This window comes from Mobula birostris, chromosome 17, assembly GCF_030028105.1.
Source record: "Mobula birostris isolate sMobBir1 chromosome 17, sMobBir1.hap1, whole genome shotgun sequence".
NCBI classification, from domain to species: domain Eukaryota; kingdom Metazoa; phylum Chordata; class Chondrichthyes; order Myliobatiformes; family Myliobatidae; genus Mobula; species Mobula birostris.
In genome coordinates this window covers 28796696-28815455 of record NC_092386.1, presented here as the reverse complement: position 1 = coordinate 28815455, position 18760 = coordinate 28796696, and the positions used below count along the sequence as shown (strand labels likewise).

Here is an 18760-nt window from a genome sequence, read left to right as displayed (position 1 = left end):
ACTATGTAGTCATCTGATCTGACATTAGTATAACAACACTTACCATGTCTGCTTATGCAGTTACAATAAATTCATATAATAGTTGTAAATAATTAAATATCTTATGAGAGATGAATAATTTAAATGAAAATCTAATAAGGGAAAATGATTCACATAAAAGCTTGGCTGTGTAGCAAATCTGGTTACAAGGTTTAATTCAAACCACAGCTCATTTCTGCGCATACTCACCCCAATCCAAATCACTTATTCTTGCAAAAGAACGGTCTCTTAAAATCCTGAAAATATTAAAAATAAATGATAACCTATTTCGAACTAATCAAATATCACCAAATAAAATTTTTAAAAAACAAACTCAATTCTAAAGATGTAAAAGAAAGACAAACTTGCATGAGATGATTTTCCTCCGCATAAGATGCCAAAGAAGTGCTGGCAAAACTAGGATGTAAAATATTTAACTGGTCCATATTTGAGGAAATATACTATTTTTTGTAAAGGAGATAAAACTTGCACTAAAGAAATCCAGCCATGGGATATTTGGACAACTAATTGCTATGCTGCCATGCATCAAAGAGGTTTCAAGGTACTTGGGTAGCTAACGCACTTCACTAATCAGGAATAAATTATTCTGCACAGGATCTTATGTGCTGCATAATACACTGCAGGAGATTTGAAGAGCACAATTAAAGCACATTGGAAGACTTTCTGGAATACTTCATTAAGACTTAATAAGCATTCAAGCACCTTTTCCAGAAATTCTCTGGGACTGTTTCTAAAAACATTTTGGGAGTCGTCTACAGCAGGGGTCCCCAACCTTTTTTGCACCGCAGAACGGTTCAATATTGACAATATCCTTGCGGACTGGCCGACCGGAGGGTAGAGGGGATGTTATCACGACTGGAATATAGGTGAAAATATATGTCACTTGTAAGTGGCTAATAATACACTCAATTTCATTTCTAAAAGGATTTATCTAACGAACTTATTAAACATACAGCGCAGATTTTCCTCCCATAAATATAGTGATAAGTCAATTATAAGTCACTTATAACGCAATAGCATCATAACATTTTAAGTAACGTTTGGATATTAAACACACAGCACATATTTTCCCCATATGAACATATAAAATCATTGCAACACACCAATATCGCTGAATCAGTGGGAGCCCTGGGCTTGTTTCCCTGCAACAAGGTGGTCCCATCAAGGGGTGATGGGAGACAGCGATAGTCGAAGGGGGTTCCTTTATGTCCAGTCTATTCCGCAATTTAGTTTTCGTTGCATTCTTTGCACAAAATCCTGCTTCGCAGCGATATGACGTTGGAAATGGAAGCAACGTTTTCAGTGCTTTCGTGGCTATCTCAGGGTATTCAGCCTTGACTTTGATCCAGAATGCCGGTAGAGGTGTTATGTCAAACATACTTTTCAGCCCACCGTCATTTGCAAGCTCGAGGAGTTGATCTTCTTCCCGCGCTACCATGGATGATTCACCGGGGACATTCACAAATGGGTCACGGACCCATTCCTTTGCACGTCTTGGGTCATTTGCGGTTGGGAAGTAACGCTCAAATTCTGTCGACAGAGAAGTTAGGTGATCGCACACCAGCTGTGAGAAAGACGGTACAGCCTCAGTCTGTCCCAAAATCCCAGCTAATGTTGGGAACATCAAATATGGCCCCCGTCCACTCACCGTCCCCACATTTCCAGTTTGGCTTTGAAAGCAGATACTTTATCTGCCAACTTGAAGACAGTTGTCATTCTCCCCTGAAGTGACAAATTGAGTTCACTGAGCAGGTTGAAGATCTCACATAGATAAGCGAGTTTTGGTATCCACTCCTCGTCACTGAAGTGTGCTGCCAGTGGTGACTTTTTTCCTGAAAGAAATTTCTGTAGCTGCTCTCTTAACTCAAAAACCCTGGCCAGGCCTCTCCCCCTTGATAGCCACCTGACTTCAGTGTGAAAGAGAAGGTGTTTGTGCTCTGCATCCATTTCCTCGCAAAGCTGCTCAAACAGACTTGAGTTAAGGGCTTTTGCTTTGATGTGATTGATAACTTCAACAACGTCACTCAATACACTGTTAAGATCAGGTGACATTTTTCGGCTAGCCAGCATTTCCCTGTGTATGACACAGTGTGTAGACTAGCATTCAGAAGCAACCTCTTTGACTCGGATAGTGAAACCAGACAGCCGTCCAGTCATAACTGCAGCCCTGTCTGTGCATATTCCAACACAGAATGACTAGTCCAGTTTGCCTGACATGTAGTCATTCAAAAAGTTGAATACTTCTGCCCCAGTTATGTTAGTTGGCAGCGGTGGTGCACACAACGTATCCTCCTGCACGTCGTCTTGAAATATATACCACACATAAACCAGCAGTATTGCCTTGTTGTCGACATCAGTAGACTCGTTGACCTGGATAGGATACCATGGTGACTCGTTAAGCTGTTCCAACAGCTGTGCTTCGATGTCCTCCGCTATGTCATTGATTCTCCTTGAAACTGTGGTAGCTGAAGGAGAAACCTGTGCCATCTTGTTAGCTGCAGCTTCTCCCAACAGTTCACAGCATGTCCTTGGCAGCAGGCAGAATCAATTCTTCACCAACAGTGAAAGGCTTCTTAGCCTTAGCAATACGGCCAGCCACTAATTACGACGCTCTCAGAGCAGCAGCATTTGTGGAGGTGGTGGCTCTCAGCACTTACTTCTGTCCCACTTGCTCACATTTTTTCCTGCTGAAAAAACTCAACGGGTTTGTCTTTAAGTGCAGGGTGCTTGGACTCAAGGTACTGAAGCAGTTTTGAAGGCTTCATTGCCTCATTAGACAGCTTGTCTTCACATATCACACACAGAGGGATTGGAGCGTGCGAGTCACCGGTCGCAATAAAGCCCTATTTTATGTACAACTCGTCGTATTTTCTGTTAAAGGAAGCTTTCTTTTTTTTTTGCAGTCTCTGCCTCAGCTGTCTGTGTTAACATCATCATTAGAGCTTTTATGTCCTCTTCCACCTCTTTCAAAGGAATTCTCAAGCGACGTTTGTTTTTTACTCATACTGACTGATGACCTCTGGCATGGGTAATGACCTCACGTGCGTTCAAGCTCAACAGTGGGCGTGACAGGGAATGAGGAAGGGTACAGCTGACCCATATCGCTAAATCATATCGTTTCCTCGCGGCCCAGTACCAGTCCACGGCCCAGTGGTTGGGGACCACTGGTCTACAGGAAGAAAAGACACAGTCAAAAGTGCCTTTCTGTGTCTCCTCCTTGATCTGTAGGATTGTGAACATACACTAAAAGATAAGAGCAGGAGCAGACCACTGGCCACTGTAGTCTGCTCCATCATTGAATAAGAGCGCAACTAATTCATCCTTCACCTTAATACCACTTTTCCCATCTTAGTTACATCCCTCGTCTCAGTCTGCAATTTCTAATTCTCCCTCCTCAGCTCCATGGGATAATAAATTCCAAAGATTCACAATCACAGAAGTAGTAATTCCCCTTCATTTCAGTCTTAAATAGGCAATCCCATATTGCGAAACTATGCAACCTAGTTCTAGATATCTCCACAAAAGGCAATTTCCTCTCATTATATATCCTGTCAATCCCACTCAAATTCTTATGTTTTAGTCAGTATGCCTCTCATTTCTCTTTTCTTCAATGTGTCAAGGCCATCCTCCTCAACCTTTCTTCAAATGTCAATTCCTTCATCTCAGTAATCAACATAATGAACCACCTTCTACATTGTCATCAACACAAGCACATCCTTCCCAAGAAGGCTAAAGACTAAAATGGCAGTACACCGTATCCAGCTCTGGTAAAGCTGGATCAAATCCTCTTTCCCTTTATGCTCCATAGCCCTTAAGATTCTCATACCTTCCTAATTACAGTCAGTCCCAGGTTACGTTTCGTGGAAGATGTTATGTGCTGAACAGCATTATAACAGTAACTTGTTATGTGCCCTCTGCAGGGCAATACCTCACTTCTGCTAATACTCCTTTATCCATTTTGTGTTACATCCCACAAAACACTAAATTCTGTTTTAAAATACCTTTTCTAAAAGTCAAACTGAACTTGTTTGTTTGTCTTGCGCTTTTCCAAATATCTTGCTATTCCACCTTAATTAAGGAATCTAGTGCCCCTCCTTAAAAATGTTTCCTGCTCACCATCCACTTCCCTCCTCATAGTGGTCTTATGTTTTCAGTTTTCCAATACACTTGGAGCTTTCCTGAATCCTGGAAATTTTTGGTAGATTACAATTAAAATATTCACCAGACAGCCACTTCCTATAAAACCCTATGATGTGAGCCATTAAATTCAGGTGGTTTGCTGGACAATCGTTCATTAATTTGCATGGTACTTTTCATTCTGCTTTATATTTTTCCCCTCTTTGATTATCTATTATCACTAAATCTTTTACTATATTCTACCAAGAGGACTGAATTTATTTTGAATTTCTGACATTCTTAACCTATTACCCATTATTTATTTCACAGTTCTATAATTTAAGGAAACAAAAAATTGTTCTGACATAGATGAAATGATTAGCTAAGATTTTTTAATAATCTGCTACATTACTCACAAAACCTAATTTTCACTATCAATTTTTTCAGCACCTTTTGCTTGGTTCTAGTGATTTCTCGATCCTCTGGCCTACCACTAACATTCATAACATTGTAAGCCCTCTTCTTCAACTTTGCTAGCACTCTTAACTTGCTTAGTTGACCGTGGATGTTGCATTCTTCCTGTAGTACATTTTCTTCTTGTTAGTGAGTTTAAAATAGTATCTGACCAAAGCTTTACACACTAAAATTCAATTCAAAATTCTATCAAGCAATGATTACTCTTTCCTTAGGCTTTCTTTACTGAGAGATCAATAATTAAACCTGACTGGGAAGTTGAAAAGAGGTCAGGCAAAGCACAGCAATGCTATGGGACTACAGACATCCCACCTCTCCCGGAAGTTCAGGGAGCCTCCCACATATTAATAGTGGCTCCCTGATGCCCGCAAATTATATAAAATGTCCCAGAAATCAATTTTTTTGAGCGAGAGAGAGAGAGCAAGCACACGACCACGAGAGGGAGAGAACATGGCACAGTGTTCCAAAAAAAGAAAATATAAAATGTACATCACCCCAGACTACACTAAAGTGTACCCCTGCCTAATAGGGGTCAAAAATAATGACACTGTTGCTCACTGCACTGTTTGCAACAGTGACTTTTCTATTGCCCATGGTGGGTTAAGACAGTAAAAGACACGTTGAGGTGAGTTTAACAGATGTCATTCGTTCATTAGCATAGCTAACGTTATTTAAACTAGCTGACTAGCTGCTAAGGAGCTACTCTATTGCAGACATCCCACCTCTCCCGGAAGTTCCGGAAGTCTCCTGCAAATTGATGGTGCTACCTCCCTAAAATGAGTTTTTGCAGGGTGGGATGTCTGGGACTGGTGGGTCACCTCAGTGCCAAGGCCAAACAAACTTGTGTCATTTCACTAGGTTTTTGAGCCACACTGAATTACGCAACTTTATGGCAGGTACTTCACATTAAATCTTCAGACTGAACATAGATACAGAAGAGTCTACAGATATTGTAACCTGGAGCAAAACAAAAAGTGCTGGAGGAACTCAGCATGTCAGATAGCTCCAGGTGAAAGGTCTACTAAGTATCAACTAAACATTTCCCTCCATTGATGCTGTCTGACCCACTGAGTTCCTCCAGCACTCTCAGTGTGAACATGCGCTGTTTCAAAAAAATATTTAATCAGTGCATATATGTCAAACATGCTCACCTTCATCAGCATTTCCATATGTACAACATTTATGGTAGCCAGCAATTAGAATCAAAATACTTAGAAAAGATAAATAAATGAGGTATTGCAGAAACTACTCACCCAGCATTGTTAACAACAATATCTACAAGGAAGAAGAAAAAAAGAATTTATTAAGTTGGAAGGCTGAACCAGAATTTAAAATCAATTTTTCAAAAATGTTTTCAAAATATGACACAATCATCCAGAATACCAACCTGAAATTGTGGGGATGAAGACCTATAATATTGTGCCAGAAATATTCAATGATAAAAGCATATTTAAAAAAGGTTGAGTTATCTGAGTGACCTGCCTGCCTGACTTTCAAAGCTTCCAAAATTCCCCTGAAACTTCTCACTTGCCATTCTTCCTAGAGTAACAAAATCTCCTAAAACACAAGGTAAGGGCTGAAGCAAGGAGAACAAGAATGTCTGATGTAGCTGACAGTTAATCTTGAACAGATCTGTAAGAATGTTGCCAAGTCTTGAAGGGAAGTTGGGCAGGTTTAGACTTTATTCATTAGAGGACAGGAGCAGTGATATTATGTGTATAAAATCACAAGGGGCATAGATAGGCTCAATGTGCATAGAATTTTTCCTAGAGTTGGGGAATCAAGAACTAAAAAAGGGCATAGGTTTAATGTGAGAGGGGAAACATTTATTAAAAATCTAAGGGGAAAGACATATTAAAAATCTAAGGAACAACTTTTTCACCCAGAGGGTAGCTGATATATGTAATGAGCTACCAGAAGTAGTAATTGAAGCAGTTAACAACATTTAAAAGGTATTTGGATAAGTACATGAATAGGAAAGGCTTAAAGGGATACAGGCAAGTGGGACCAGCATAGATGAAAATCATAGTCAGTGGGCCAAATGGCCTGTTTGCAGACCCTGCAACTCCATGACTCTAGTGAATATTTTCTTTAAACTTCAATGAAGCCTATTGGAACAGGAATTCAGAAACAGAGTAATGAAACAGACAAGCTGAAGCACAGGTTTAGCAATGCAAGATAAATGAGCGAAGAAAAAAATTGCTCCAGCTCCAACTGATCACTCTCGTAATCTGTCATTGCTGATGTTATCGAATGAAGAGCACTCAAGCATCCCTATCTGGAAGCAACAGCAGAGTCATGAGTAGTAGTCACAGTCTGTGTTTATGAAACATGTACCACTATTGTCATCTCTGACATTCAACTCAATAACTACACTTATTTTCCTAAAGGAAAAAGCCTCCCATTGAATCATTCAGTGAGAGTGATATCACCACCATATTTTAAATATTTAAAATGTATTAAATTTATACAACAACATACTCAGGAACATCATGCTTCAACACCAGCTAATTTTCACTCCAGAAAATACAAATGATTATAAAAATTGACACATTGGAATTCAATACATAACAAATGCAAACAATTCTGACAATTTATCAGATTTAAAGTATTCCCTATGAATGGTAATTATTCCCTCTCCCCACAGTATAGTAAAAGCAGGTTCCATCAATACTAACAAATCTCTTCATCTATGCTTTAAGGAAATAATCTCAATTTCTATAACCTCTCTCACAAACTACCATCCCAATAAATACCCTCTGAAACTGTCGACAAGTTACCCAATAGTGAGATGATCAGAAGTAGCTGCAATAAATTGAGTTAGGAACCTCCCTGCACTGACAATCTATCCTTTTATTGATCTCTTTCTATAGAGTATTCAGTGACTGAATCTCCACAGCCCTCTTAGGTAGAGAATTTTAAGGTTTAATACTCTGGGTGGCGAAACTTCTTTTCACGTCAGTCCTGAATGATTAACACCCTTACTTTGAACCTGCGGTCCTAATTCTGAACACTCTACCAGGGAAACATTATCCTTGTTTCTACCCTTTTATGCACAATAAGAATTATGTCTCAGTATGATCACTTCTCATGCTTCTGAACCCAAGCGAGTACAGACTTGTGCTACTTAATATTTGATCACAAGATAGGTTCTGGGAAGTAGGATTTATCTCATGAACCATTGTCTGTTATTAAATAGGAATACCAAAACTGTTTTTATTTTATTTATTTAATTTATTCATCTGAGCCCTTTCTAACAATAAAAAGTCTTTATTCTTGTAATAAATCCTCTTGGCATACTACTTACCTTCCCAATTGTTTGCTTCATCCTGTGACAAGTAAATTTGAACCTGAATCTGAACTTGCCATTACAATATGTATAATGGCATCCAGGTCCCTCTCGATACAATCACCTCCCAATCTCTTCGATTTAAACAAAAAAAAAATCCCCTTTTCTATTTATTCTAATAAAGTGAATAATCACACACCCTCCTCTTTTTTTCCCTACCTGCCTGGGGCTCGGTATTTCCCTCTGGAATTGGATCCTCAACTTCCTCTTAGGAAAACCACAGTCAGTATAGAGCGACGATAATATCTCCTCGCTGACAATCAACAGAGACACACCTCAAGGGCTTGAGCTTAGCCCGCTGCTCTATTTTCTTTACACTCATGATTGTGTAGCTAGGTACAGCTCAAATAACAACTATAAATTTAAAGATGACACCATGGTTGTTGGCAAAATCTCAGATGGAAAAGAGATGATGTACAGGAATGAGATAATCTCAACCTCACACTCAACATCAGCAAGACCAAGGAGTTGATCACAGATTTCAGAAAGGGGAACTCAGGAGAACACACGCCAGTTCTCATGAAGGGGCCAGTGATACAAAGGTAGAATAGCTTTAAGTTCCTAGGTGTCAACATTTCAGAGAAACTGTCCTGGGCCCAACACACTGAAATGAACACGAAGAAGCCATACCAGCAGCTCTACTTCATTATATGTTTGAGGAGATTTGTTATGTTGCCAAAAACCATTACAAATTTCTACAGATGAACAGTGGAGATCATTCTGACTGGATGCATCACAGCCTTGTATGGAGGCTCCAATGCACAGGATCACAAGAGGCTACAGAGGGTTGGAGACTTCCACAGGCACAACCCTCCCCACATCAAGGACACCTTCAAGAGGTAGTGCCTCAAGAAAGAGGTATATCCATCATTAAGGGCCACACCATCCAGGACAGCCCTCTTTTCATTACTATCTTTAATGAGGAGAAACAGAAGCCTGAAGACCCACACTCAACAATTCAAGAATAACTTCTTCCCTTCCATCAACAGATTGCTAAACAGTCCATGAAAAATACCTCATTATTCCTTTATTTTGAATTGTCATTTTATGTTTTTGCACTACACTGCTGTTGCAAGACATCAAATTTCACATAAGATAGTAATAATAAACCTGATTCTGCTATTCCTACATTCTTTGTTTTCATACTTTTGTCCATGTTCTCACTCTAACTGCTCCTGTTCACTTACTAACCAGATAATCTTGTTTGCAGCTTATTCCCATGGTCACACTGCTTTTACAAACAAGTATCACCACACTATAGTTCTCTCGAGCTTTTGTCTACTTGCTATTTCTTACAAAGACCTTCAACCTGAAACCTTAGCCATTTCTCTTCTCCAAGATGCACCCTGACTAATAAATATTTAGACCATTTTTGTTTCCATTTTAGATTTACAGTACCTGTTTTTTATTTTCACTTACTAGAGCAGAAAATGTTGGTCAAATGGTATATAATTTCTAACTTTGTTATTTTCCTCAGTGTTCTGGGATGCAAACTACCTGGTTAATGTGACCTTTGTACATTTTCATTGCTACCAACCATCTCTATTTTTATGCAATGCAAGTGAAGAGCCAAGTCCTCAACATTTAAATCAAACTTTCTAACTTAAAATAATTGAAAAGCAATGGAATTGTTCTTGTAGGTTGTAGACCTTAAACAACAGTAAACAATTGTCTATTTGACCATGAATCAACCCAATCCATATTTAACAAAAACTACCCGATTGCTGTTACGATGATTTGAGTGCTATCTGAGTTAATCACTACTTCCACTGTGATTCCTTTTCTCCCCCCCATATAATTTTTAAATTCAGCCAGATTCTTAAATTATGATCCCAACAATTATCATAAATTTCATTTATTTATTTTTAATCTCAATATCTTTCATAAACCAAGAAGCTTTTACAATGACTTTCCTTTTTCCTTTTGTGGTAATGTCTCTGATTTTCAATCAGACTATTTTCTCTGAAGGTGACTTGTTGTTCATTTACTATTTTGCTTAATAATCTTTGATTACAAACATGCCCAGATCACTTAACAACTCACTGAAATTATCCCTCCTCCTTATCCTCTTCTTTCCCATATCGCATCTAATCCTAATTATATGATTACCATTCCCCAAATGACTTTCACTAACCCCACTAGCTCATCCACCATTGGAATGAGAGCTTATTCCTCTCTTTAACACTTCTCTCACTGGACTGGAAAACATACTGACCAAGGATGTTCCCTTGTACAATTTCAGGAATCACTCTACTTTTCCTTTTACAGTGTTATTTTCATTATTAATAGGATAACTAAATTTCTCTCATTATCTCTACTACTCCAACTCCTGCATTTTTCCCAAGTAGGAAGTGCACATTCTGCATTTGAGCCAGTCCTCAGTTAATGCCATTGTATCAAAATGGCACATGGTTATTTGTGCCTGCAGTCCACAATAGTATGACTAGACTTACAAGTATTTGTAAGTATACAGTATACATGTAACACCTTCTTAGACAAACCTGTAACTTTTTGTCTCATTCACCCCATTACTATATTATTACTTCCCTGAATATTTTCTTTTTCTTATCTCTCTCTGCTGTACTCTGTCTCCTCTCTCTGCTTAAGCCCATTGCATCCATCCCCTCCCCCCCACCCCCACCCCCACCAAATTAATTCAACCTCCCTCAATACAACACAAGCAGCACCAGCTAACATCCCAAAGGACATGGACAACATACTGGCCCCATTAAATTGCAACAAGCTCATTTTTTGTAGGTCGTCATTAAGTGTAAATACCATCAAATAAATCATCACTCACCAATCTTTCCATAGGTATCTAAAGCAGTCTGAACAACCTTTTCTCCTTCTTCAACAGAATCTGGAAGTCACAGGAAACCACATTTAGAATTGCTAAATGAAAGTCAAATTGCATATTGCTTGTAAAAAGTCCTCAGAATTCCAAGTGCATAGAATGCATATTGCATTTTTATTGCACAACTCAACCATAGCTTTAATTTTATTTCAATTTTCTAAATGTTAATGCATTTACTGAACAAGTCTTTGAACATTTGCCACAGATTAATTAAATCAGTTGCCAGTGCTTTAAAAGGAATCACAGACCTGGTGATTGGGAAGAGAGGATAGGAATCAGAGCCCCGTTGAGCAAAGGAGCATGGGAACGAGCCATGAAATGCTAGAGCGAGCACGGAAACCAGAGCCAAGTAATGGAAATGTAGCTCAGAAATCAGGGTCTGAATGCGTTAGAATGAGTTGGGAACCAAAACCCAGGTAAGAGAAAAGGGAGGGTAGAAAACATCTACTTAACGAGCCAGTTACCAAACCATTAGGATTTTCAAATAATTGGACAGCAGACAGTTAAGAGTTTTACTGTATTACATCTTTTTCCTTTATCATTTCACGATGTTCATAGTTTCAGGAAACAGCTTGATCCGCACAGATCCCACAGGCTACTATAATACAGTGGAACATATTGCGGTTTAAAAAAAAAATCCAAACCGAACCTATCCCTTATTATTAGAACATACTGTTAGCCTCATCCAAATATTACTTGGCATCTAACACAACCCATGCCTACATTCTATTTTAAAGATCAATAAAACATAATACGTATTTCTAACACAACAAACACCTCTATCGCAATTGTGCGAAAGGGAATATTTACAGAAACCAGTGATGAACTAAGCAGAAACAAGAACAGAAAAGCAAAGCAATATTGAAGGCCAAAGGAAGTGCTGTCACAATAACTTTATGAAATACTGTGCCACGTCAATCCTTACATGTTTATTCTTCGTTTCTCCATGTGAAGTAAACTTACAAAATGCAGTGGTTGGATTAGTATTCCATTTTGATTTTCAGGCTAATATTGTTTTAGAGCTGCTACAGCAGCTCTCTTTCCATCCTGGGTACATTTATTAATTTCATGTAACTCAGAAGACACTGCTATAGTCATAAACTTGGAACAGACTGACAGCCCAAACATGCTTTTCTGGTAATACAAAGTCAAACAGTCCCATAAAAATTCTGAGATCCAGAAACACATCTCAGACAACTTCGAAAATAATTTTTAAGATTTCAATCATAATGCAGTTTGATTTTCAAAACAAAGATGCCCTAGTGCAGCAGTCAAATGTTGGTTTTGAAAATAAATCAGTTTAGAGACACAAGCCATGGAGAGTGAAATGTTAAAAGAAAAGAGCTGCAAATACTCAGGCAGTATACAAGAGAGAAAGGCTGAATTAAGCCACTCAGGTTATAAGGCCTTGTTCTCTTTTATCTCCAGAAACGCAGACAGCCATGCAGAATATTTCCAGGATTTCCTGTTATGTTCATTGTTACAGACACATTGGGATCAAGGTACAGAGAAAATGGAGAAGGAAAGAGAAAACAAAAGAGATTAAGTAATAAAAGCATGGAAAATGTAAAATTACCTAAGTTGATACTAATAAACCTAAATAGGTACTAATAAAAAGTAAAAATATAAAACAGTCTAATTCAGAAACAAACACTGGAAATCTGGAATGTAAACACCAAATGCAGATGATATGGAATAGCCAAACTCAGTGTGGCAAGATGTGAGTCAGAATTCGCTGTTTCTTAGTTTTATGTTAATCTTAGCTGAATTAGCCAATGTTGGACACTTTTCTTAATAACTTTTTATAAGATTTGTACTTTTTAACAAACTCATGTATTTTTCACACTTACTGGCAGAAAGCAGTATAGCAGCCAAAGCAGTAGTTTATCACCTTTCTCATTTTTCATTGGCTAAATTCAAGAGATTGAGTTCAAGAGCCGTGAGGTTATATTACAGCTATACAAGACCCTGGTCAGGCCCCACTTGGAATACTGTGCTCAGTTCTGGTCACCTCACTACAGGAAGGATGTGGATACTATAGAGAGAGTGCAGAGAAGATTTACAAGGATGTTGTCTGGAATAGAGGGTGTACCTTATGAGAATAGGTTGAGTGTACTTGGCCTTTTCCCTTTGGAGTGATGGAGGATGAGAATTGACCTGACAGAGGTGCACAAGATGATGAGGAGCATTGATTGTGTGGATAGTCAGAGGCTTTTTTCCCAGGGCTGAAATAGCTAATACAAGGGGGCATAGTTTTAAGGTGCTTGGAAATAGGTACCAAGGGGATGTCAGGAGTAAGTTTTTCCACACAGAGAGTGGTGGGTGCGTGGAATGCACTGCCGGCGATGGTGGAAGCTGATACAATAGGGTCTTTTAGAAGCCTCTTAGATAGCTTAGAAAAATATAGGGCTATGCGCTAGGGAAATCCTAGGCAATCTCTAGAGTAGATTACAAGGTCCGCACAACATTGTGGGCCAAAGGGCCTGTAATGTGCTGTAAATTTCTATGTTCTATGTTACAAGTATTAGCACATTACCCACTTGATGTTACTGTGTTAATTATGTAGTCTTAACTAACTTATCACTAAGGAATTTCTTTTATCTCATCTATAAAATTGATAGATTCTTCAGAAGTGCTGTCTTTTATTCCTTTTACACCCTTTTGTGTTCATTGGCATAATTTCTCAGCGGTCTCTTTAGCTTACTTTGGATTTGTATGTCTGTTTGTACTCTGAAATAAACTAAAATCTTCCAATTATGACTGCTCGCCATCTTTGACTCCCAGAAGAACCCTAAGGATCAGAAACTAAACAAAGATCCAATATGAAGAAGGCAAATGTGCAGTGTGAGAACACGATGGGAGACACTGGAAGCTCGGGTTCACATTTACAGACTGATGGATGCATAACAGAGCTGCACTTGTCCATTCCATTCTTTCAGTCTTTCATCAACCTTAAGGCTGTACGACCCAAAGTAATTTTTGTTACAGGGTATGCAACACATTGTGAAATCCAAAACCAGCATATATGAGGCACCAGACTACAGTTAAGAATGATTTATCTTTTAATTATACTTGATGGTGCAGCAAAGACTGGTGATTTTCAGTTATAGCCCATGTACAGTCAATAACAGCTGAGCCAATTGCTTTTATTTACTACAGTAACATAGCCTTTACCATAAAAAAGAGCCAATGATTTATAAATACTCAGCCATTAACAAACATAGGAAATGATGGAAAAATTAGGAGAAGAGTAAATGGTTACCAAAATAATGGTGCTGAAATACAGGGGCATCAATCTCCATTAGGAACCCCTATAAAGGGAGGCAGAAATAAAATATTCTCTAGGAGATGGGGGGATTCTTAAATAGGAGTAGCCTAGCATTGGAATGTGCTTGACAGATAAAATGTCAGACAGTTATTTCACATTACTGATCAAGACACTGGCACCAGAAAATATTGATGGGGCTGCAAGTCCATTACAGGCTAGAATGAAACGGCTCAGAAACTTATGTTTCATGTAGATACTCAGTGGTCACTTTATTAGGTACCTCATGTTTGTTCATGGCCCTCTGCTGCTGTAAGCCCATCCACTTCAAGGTTTGAAGTGTTCTCCATTCAGGGATGCTCTTCTGCTCACCAACATTGTAACGCATAGTTATTGCCTTCTTGACAGCTTGAACCAGTCTGGCCATTCTCCTCTGCCCTCTTTCATAACAAGCCGTTTTTGCCCACAGAACTGCCACTCACTGGGTGGTTTTCTGTTTTCCACATCATTCTCTGTACAAACTCTGGAGACTATAGTGCCATAAAATTCCAGGAGATCAGCAATTGTTGAGATACTCAAACCACTAGGTCTGGTACTAACAATCCTGCCACAGTCAAATCCACTTGGATCACATTTCTTCCCCGTTCTGATGTTTGGTCTGAACAACAAATGAACCTCTTAACCATGGCTGCATGCTTTCATGAATTGAGTTGCTGCCTTGATTGGGTGATTAGGTATTTGTATTAACAGGTGTACCTAATAAAGTGCCCATTGAGTGTACAGCAAGGGAAAATAAGGGAGTTGCACAGAAGTTCTAAAACAATACTAATTTCAAAATCAATGAATCCCAACATTACATCTGCAAACCGTAATTCTACATTTGAAAAAATAAGTGTTGAAGTAATCAGAATTGAGTCACCCTAGTCATATCCCAAAGAACCTCAGACTGAATATCCACACATTGCAGCTCTACATGTTTGATTCATTTATACCTTGTGTCTTCAAGACTCTGATGACAAGCCACCAGCATCCCTGACTTCTCAGTCCAGCTGAGAGGCATCACCTGCTAAGCCAAGTAACCAGGTGCATTTTGTTTCACCTGTACAATATTTATGCCTGCCATTGCTTATAGCTGGTGCAGCTATCATGGGCCCATTCATTTTAACAGGTTACTGAACTTGATTACAAAAGAAAATGCAGTTAAATCATTGATTTTATTTTACTTTATCATTCATTAATATTCATTTCTAGTAGCTGAAGTATTTTTATTTTTTATAATTACTTGCACCTTTTTTAATAGAACTATTTGAATGCATCTTACCATCAAAGTGTTTTAAAAACAATAAGAAAGACCTCTTGACAGCAGAAAACAATGAAATGACTTCCATATTTCTTTTGGGGAGGTGTGGGAAGGGTGATGCTCAGGTTGCCAGGCAAAGGCCTAGTGTCCTTTGACAAACGTTTGGCTTCAGGTAACAGTACACTTGCAGTCCTCCTATTCAATTAGTTGCACAGAATCACATGAAGCAAGTGTAGGTGGAAGAGTGCAAGGCTTCATCGTAAGCAGGAAGCCACTCAAACTGATGCTGCCAACACATTAGCAGCCAACAGGCAATATCGAGCCAAGTTGGAAGCCCAGGCTAACCAGAGGGATGCTGGTAGACTATGGCAGGGTCTAAATGAGATCACTGGGCGCAAAGAAAAGGCTGGGAATATCAATAACCGTGGCGCTTCTCTTCCTGACGAACTTAACGTATTCTACGCGAGATTCAAACAGAAGAGGAGCGTCCCCCTCCCTCCAGATGAACCCGACCTGGTGGCATCAAGATTCATCATCACTGAGGACATCAGAAGGGCCTTCCTGAAGATAAATCCAAAGAAGGCAACGGGCCCAGATGGCATCCCGGGACGGGTTCTCCGGGCCTGTGCAAGCGAGTTAGCTGGAGTGTTTGCTGTCATCTTCAACTGCTCCATGCTTCAGTCTAAGATCCCCTCGTGTTTTAAGAAGGCGACGATAATTCCGGTGCCGAAGAAGAGCAAGGTGGCATGCCTGAATGACTGTCAACATGTGGCTCTGACATCAATTGCTATGAAGTGCTTCGAGTGATTGGTTATGGCACACGTCAACCACAGTCTACCGGTCAACCTCGACGCTTTGCAATTCGCCTACCGGAGCAACAGGTCAAAGGCAGATGCCATCTCTCTGGCCCTACATTCCTCCTTAGAATACCTGGAGAATAAAGACACATAAGTAAGGCTCCATTTCATTGACTACAGCTCTGCCTTCATTCCAACCATACCATCATTCCAAATAAACTGATTCCTAAGCTCCGGAACCTGGGCCTTAGCACTCAGATCTAGAGCTAGATCTTCAACTTCCTCACAGACAGGACCCAGGCTGTAAAAATAGGGGACAAACTCTCCTCCACAATCACTCTGAGCACTGGTGCCCCACAAGGCTGTGTACTCAGCCCCCTGCTGTACTCACTGTACACCCATGATTGTGTAGCAAAGTTTCCATCGAACTCAATATGTAAGTTTGCTGTTAACTCCAGAATTGTAGGCTGCATCTCGGGTAATGATGAGTTTGAGTACAGAGAGGAAATTAAGAACCTGATGGCATGATGCAAAGACAATAACCTATCCCTCAACGTCAGCAAGACGCAGGAATTGGTTGTTGAATTCAGAAGGAGTAGCTGACCGCACAACCCCATTTACATCGGTGGTGCTCAAGTGGAACAGGTCAAAAGCTTTAAGTTCCTTGGGGTCAATATCACAAATGACCTGACTTGGTCCAACCAAGCAGAGTCCATTGCCAAGAAGGCCCACCAGCGCCTTTACTTCCTAAGAAAGCTAAAGAAATTTGGCCCGTCCCCTAAAACCCTCACTAATTTTTATAAGTGCACCGTAGAAAGCATTCTTCTAGGGTGCATCACAACCTGGTATGGAAGTTGTCCTGTCCAAGACCGGAAGAAGCTGCAGAGAATTGTGAACGCAGCCCAGCACATCACACAAACCAATCTTCCATCCATGGACTCACTTTACACGCACACTGTCGGAGCAGTGCTGCCAGGATAATCAAGGACACAACCCACCCAGCCACACACTTTTCATCCCTCTTCCCTCTGGGAGAAGGCTCAGGAGCTTCAAGACTCGTAAGGCCAGATTTGGGGACAGCTTCTTTCCAACTGTAATAAGACTGCTGAATGGATTCTGACCCGGATCTGGGCCGTACCCTCCAAATATCCGGACCTGCCTCTCGTTTTTTTTTTGCACTACCTTACTTTCCCTTTTCTATTTTCTATTTATGATTTATAATTTAAATTTTTAATATTTACTATCGATTTGTACTCCAGGGAGCTTGAAGCGCAGAATCAAATATCGCCATGATGATTGTACGCTCTAGTATCAATTGTTTGGCGACAATAAAGTATAAAGTAAAGTCATCCTGGCAGAATTTACACTCTGTCAAACAACATTATTCAGACACATTCTTTACAAATTAGTTAACAGCAAGTATTAGCCAGAATTTATCTAGCTCAATTACCTACCCAAATGCAATTTTTGCAACACCAAGAATACGGATGGAAAAAAAAGTAGAATTTTCACCCTTTTATTGGTAAAGTCAGAAGAGACTGCATGCCATACCATTTTCAAAATGCCGTGTTCAATCAACATTGTCACTACTTTCTGTTTTAATTGACTGAAAGACTGGTAATTTTTCCCCCACTACAAATAGCAAAGTAAGGTAAACAAACAATAAGCAAAAAAACTATGCCAAAAATAAAACCGCAACAGTATGACCACAACCTATTGTTACAACATCATGAAATCATTCTTCACTGAAGACTTCAAGCCTAATTCTATCAAGGATATAATCAATGTTCTCTCTCATTTGTAATGACCAGTGTGCGCAACAATCTTGTGCTGTGCATTTTTTTTGCCCAGTGACAACAACATGTGCGCACTGAATAATTTAGATTATGATAACACTCAGTCCTTGTTTATTGTCATTTAGACATGCATACATGCATTAAGAAATGATACAGTGTTCCTCCAGAGTGATATCACAGAAAAACAGGACAAACCAAAGACTAACACTGACAGAACCACATAATTATAATATATAGTTACAGCAGTGCAAAGTAATACCATAATTTGATGAAGAGCAGACCATGGGCACAGTAAAAAAAAAGTCTCCAAGTCCCGATTGACCCCCGAGTCCCTGATAGTAGGCGACAAAAGGGAGGAACTCCCTGCCATAAACCTCCAGGCACCGACAACTGCCAATCCATTGGAAGCACCCGACAACAGCCGACACTGAGTCCATCCATCCGAAAACTTCGAGCCTCCAACCAGCCCCTCCGATACAGCCTCCCGAGCACCATCCTCTGCCGAGCGCCTCGGTCCCCACCCCGGCCGCCAAAACAAGCATAGCCGAGGATTCGGGGCCTTTTCCTCCGGAGATTCCGGACCACACAATAGCAGCGGCAGCGAAGCGGGCATTTCAGAAGTTTCTCCAGATGTTCTTCCATACTCTCACGTCTGTCTCCATCAAATCAGAATTGTGCACAGTACTCTACTTGACAGATTACAGATATCATTCACCAGAGTGGCCATGCGCACTGCATCGCGCTGCCATCTTCTCCTCCTCCTTCAATAA

The 18760-nt window shown here is 39.8% G+C and overlaps 1 protein-coding gene across 2 annotated transcripts in view; it reads right to left on the bottom strand.

Moving 5' to 3' along the window:
- Positions 1-18760, bottom strand: part of hsd17b4 (hydroxysteroid (17-beta) dehydrogenase 4) — a 121640-nt gene that overhangs the window by 91669 nt on the left and 11211 nt on the right. Inside the window, exons 1-4 of one of the 2 annotated variants that reach the window (XM_072281452.1) lie at positions 11081-11283; positions 10779-10838; positions 5883-5904; positions 229-275 (exon numbers count right to left, since the gene is read on the bottom strand). In XM_072281452.1, coding sequence (XP_072137553.1) covers positions 229-275; positions 5883-5904; positions 10779-10838; positions 11081-11147 — 196 coding nt within the window. In that variant the 5' untranslated portion in view covers positions 11148-11283. Of the gene's footprint in view, positions 1-228; positions 276-5882; positions 5905-10778; positions 10839-11080; positions 11284-18760 lie in introns of those variants that run through there. The other variant, XM_072281451.1, reaches the window with a different exon arrangement.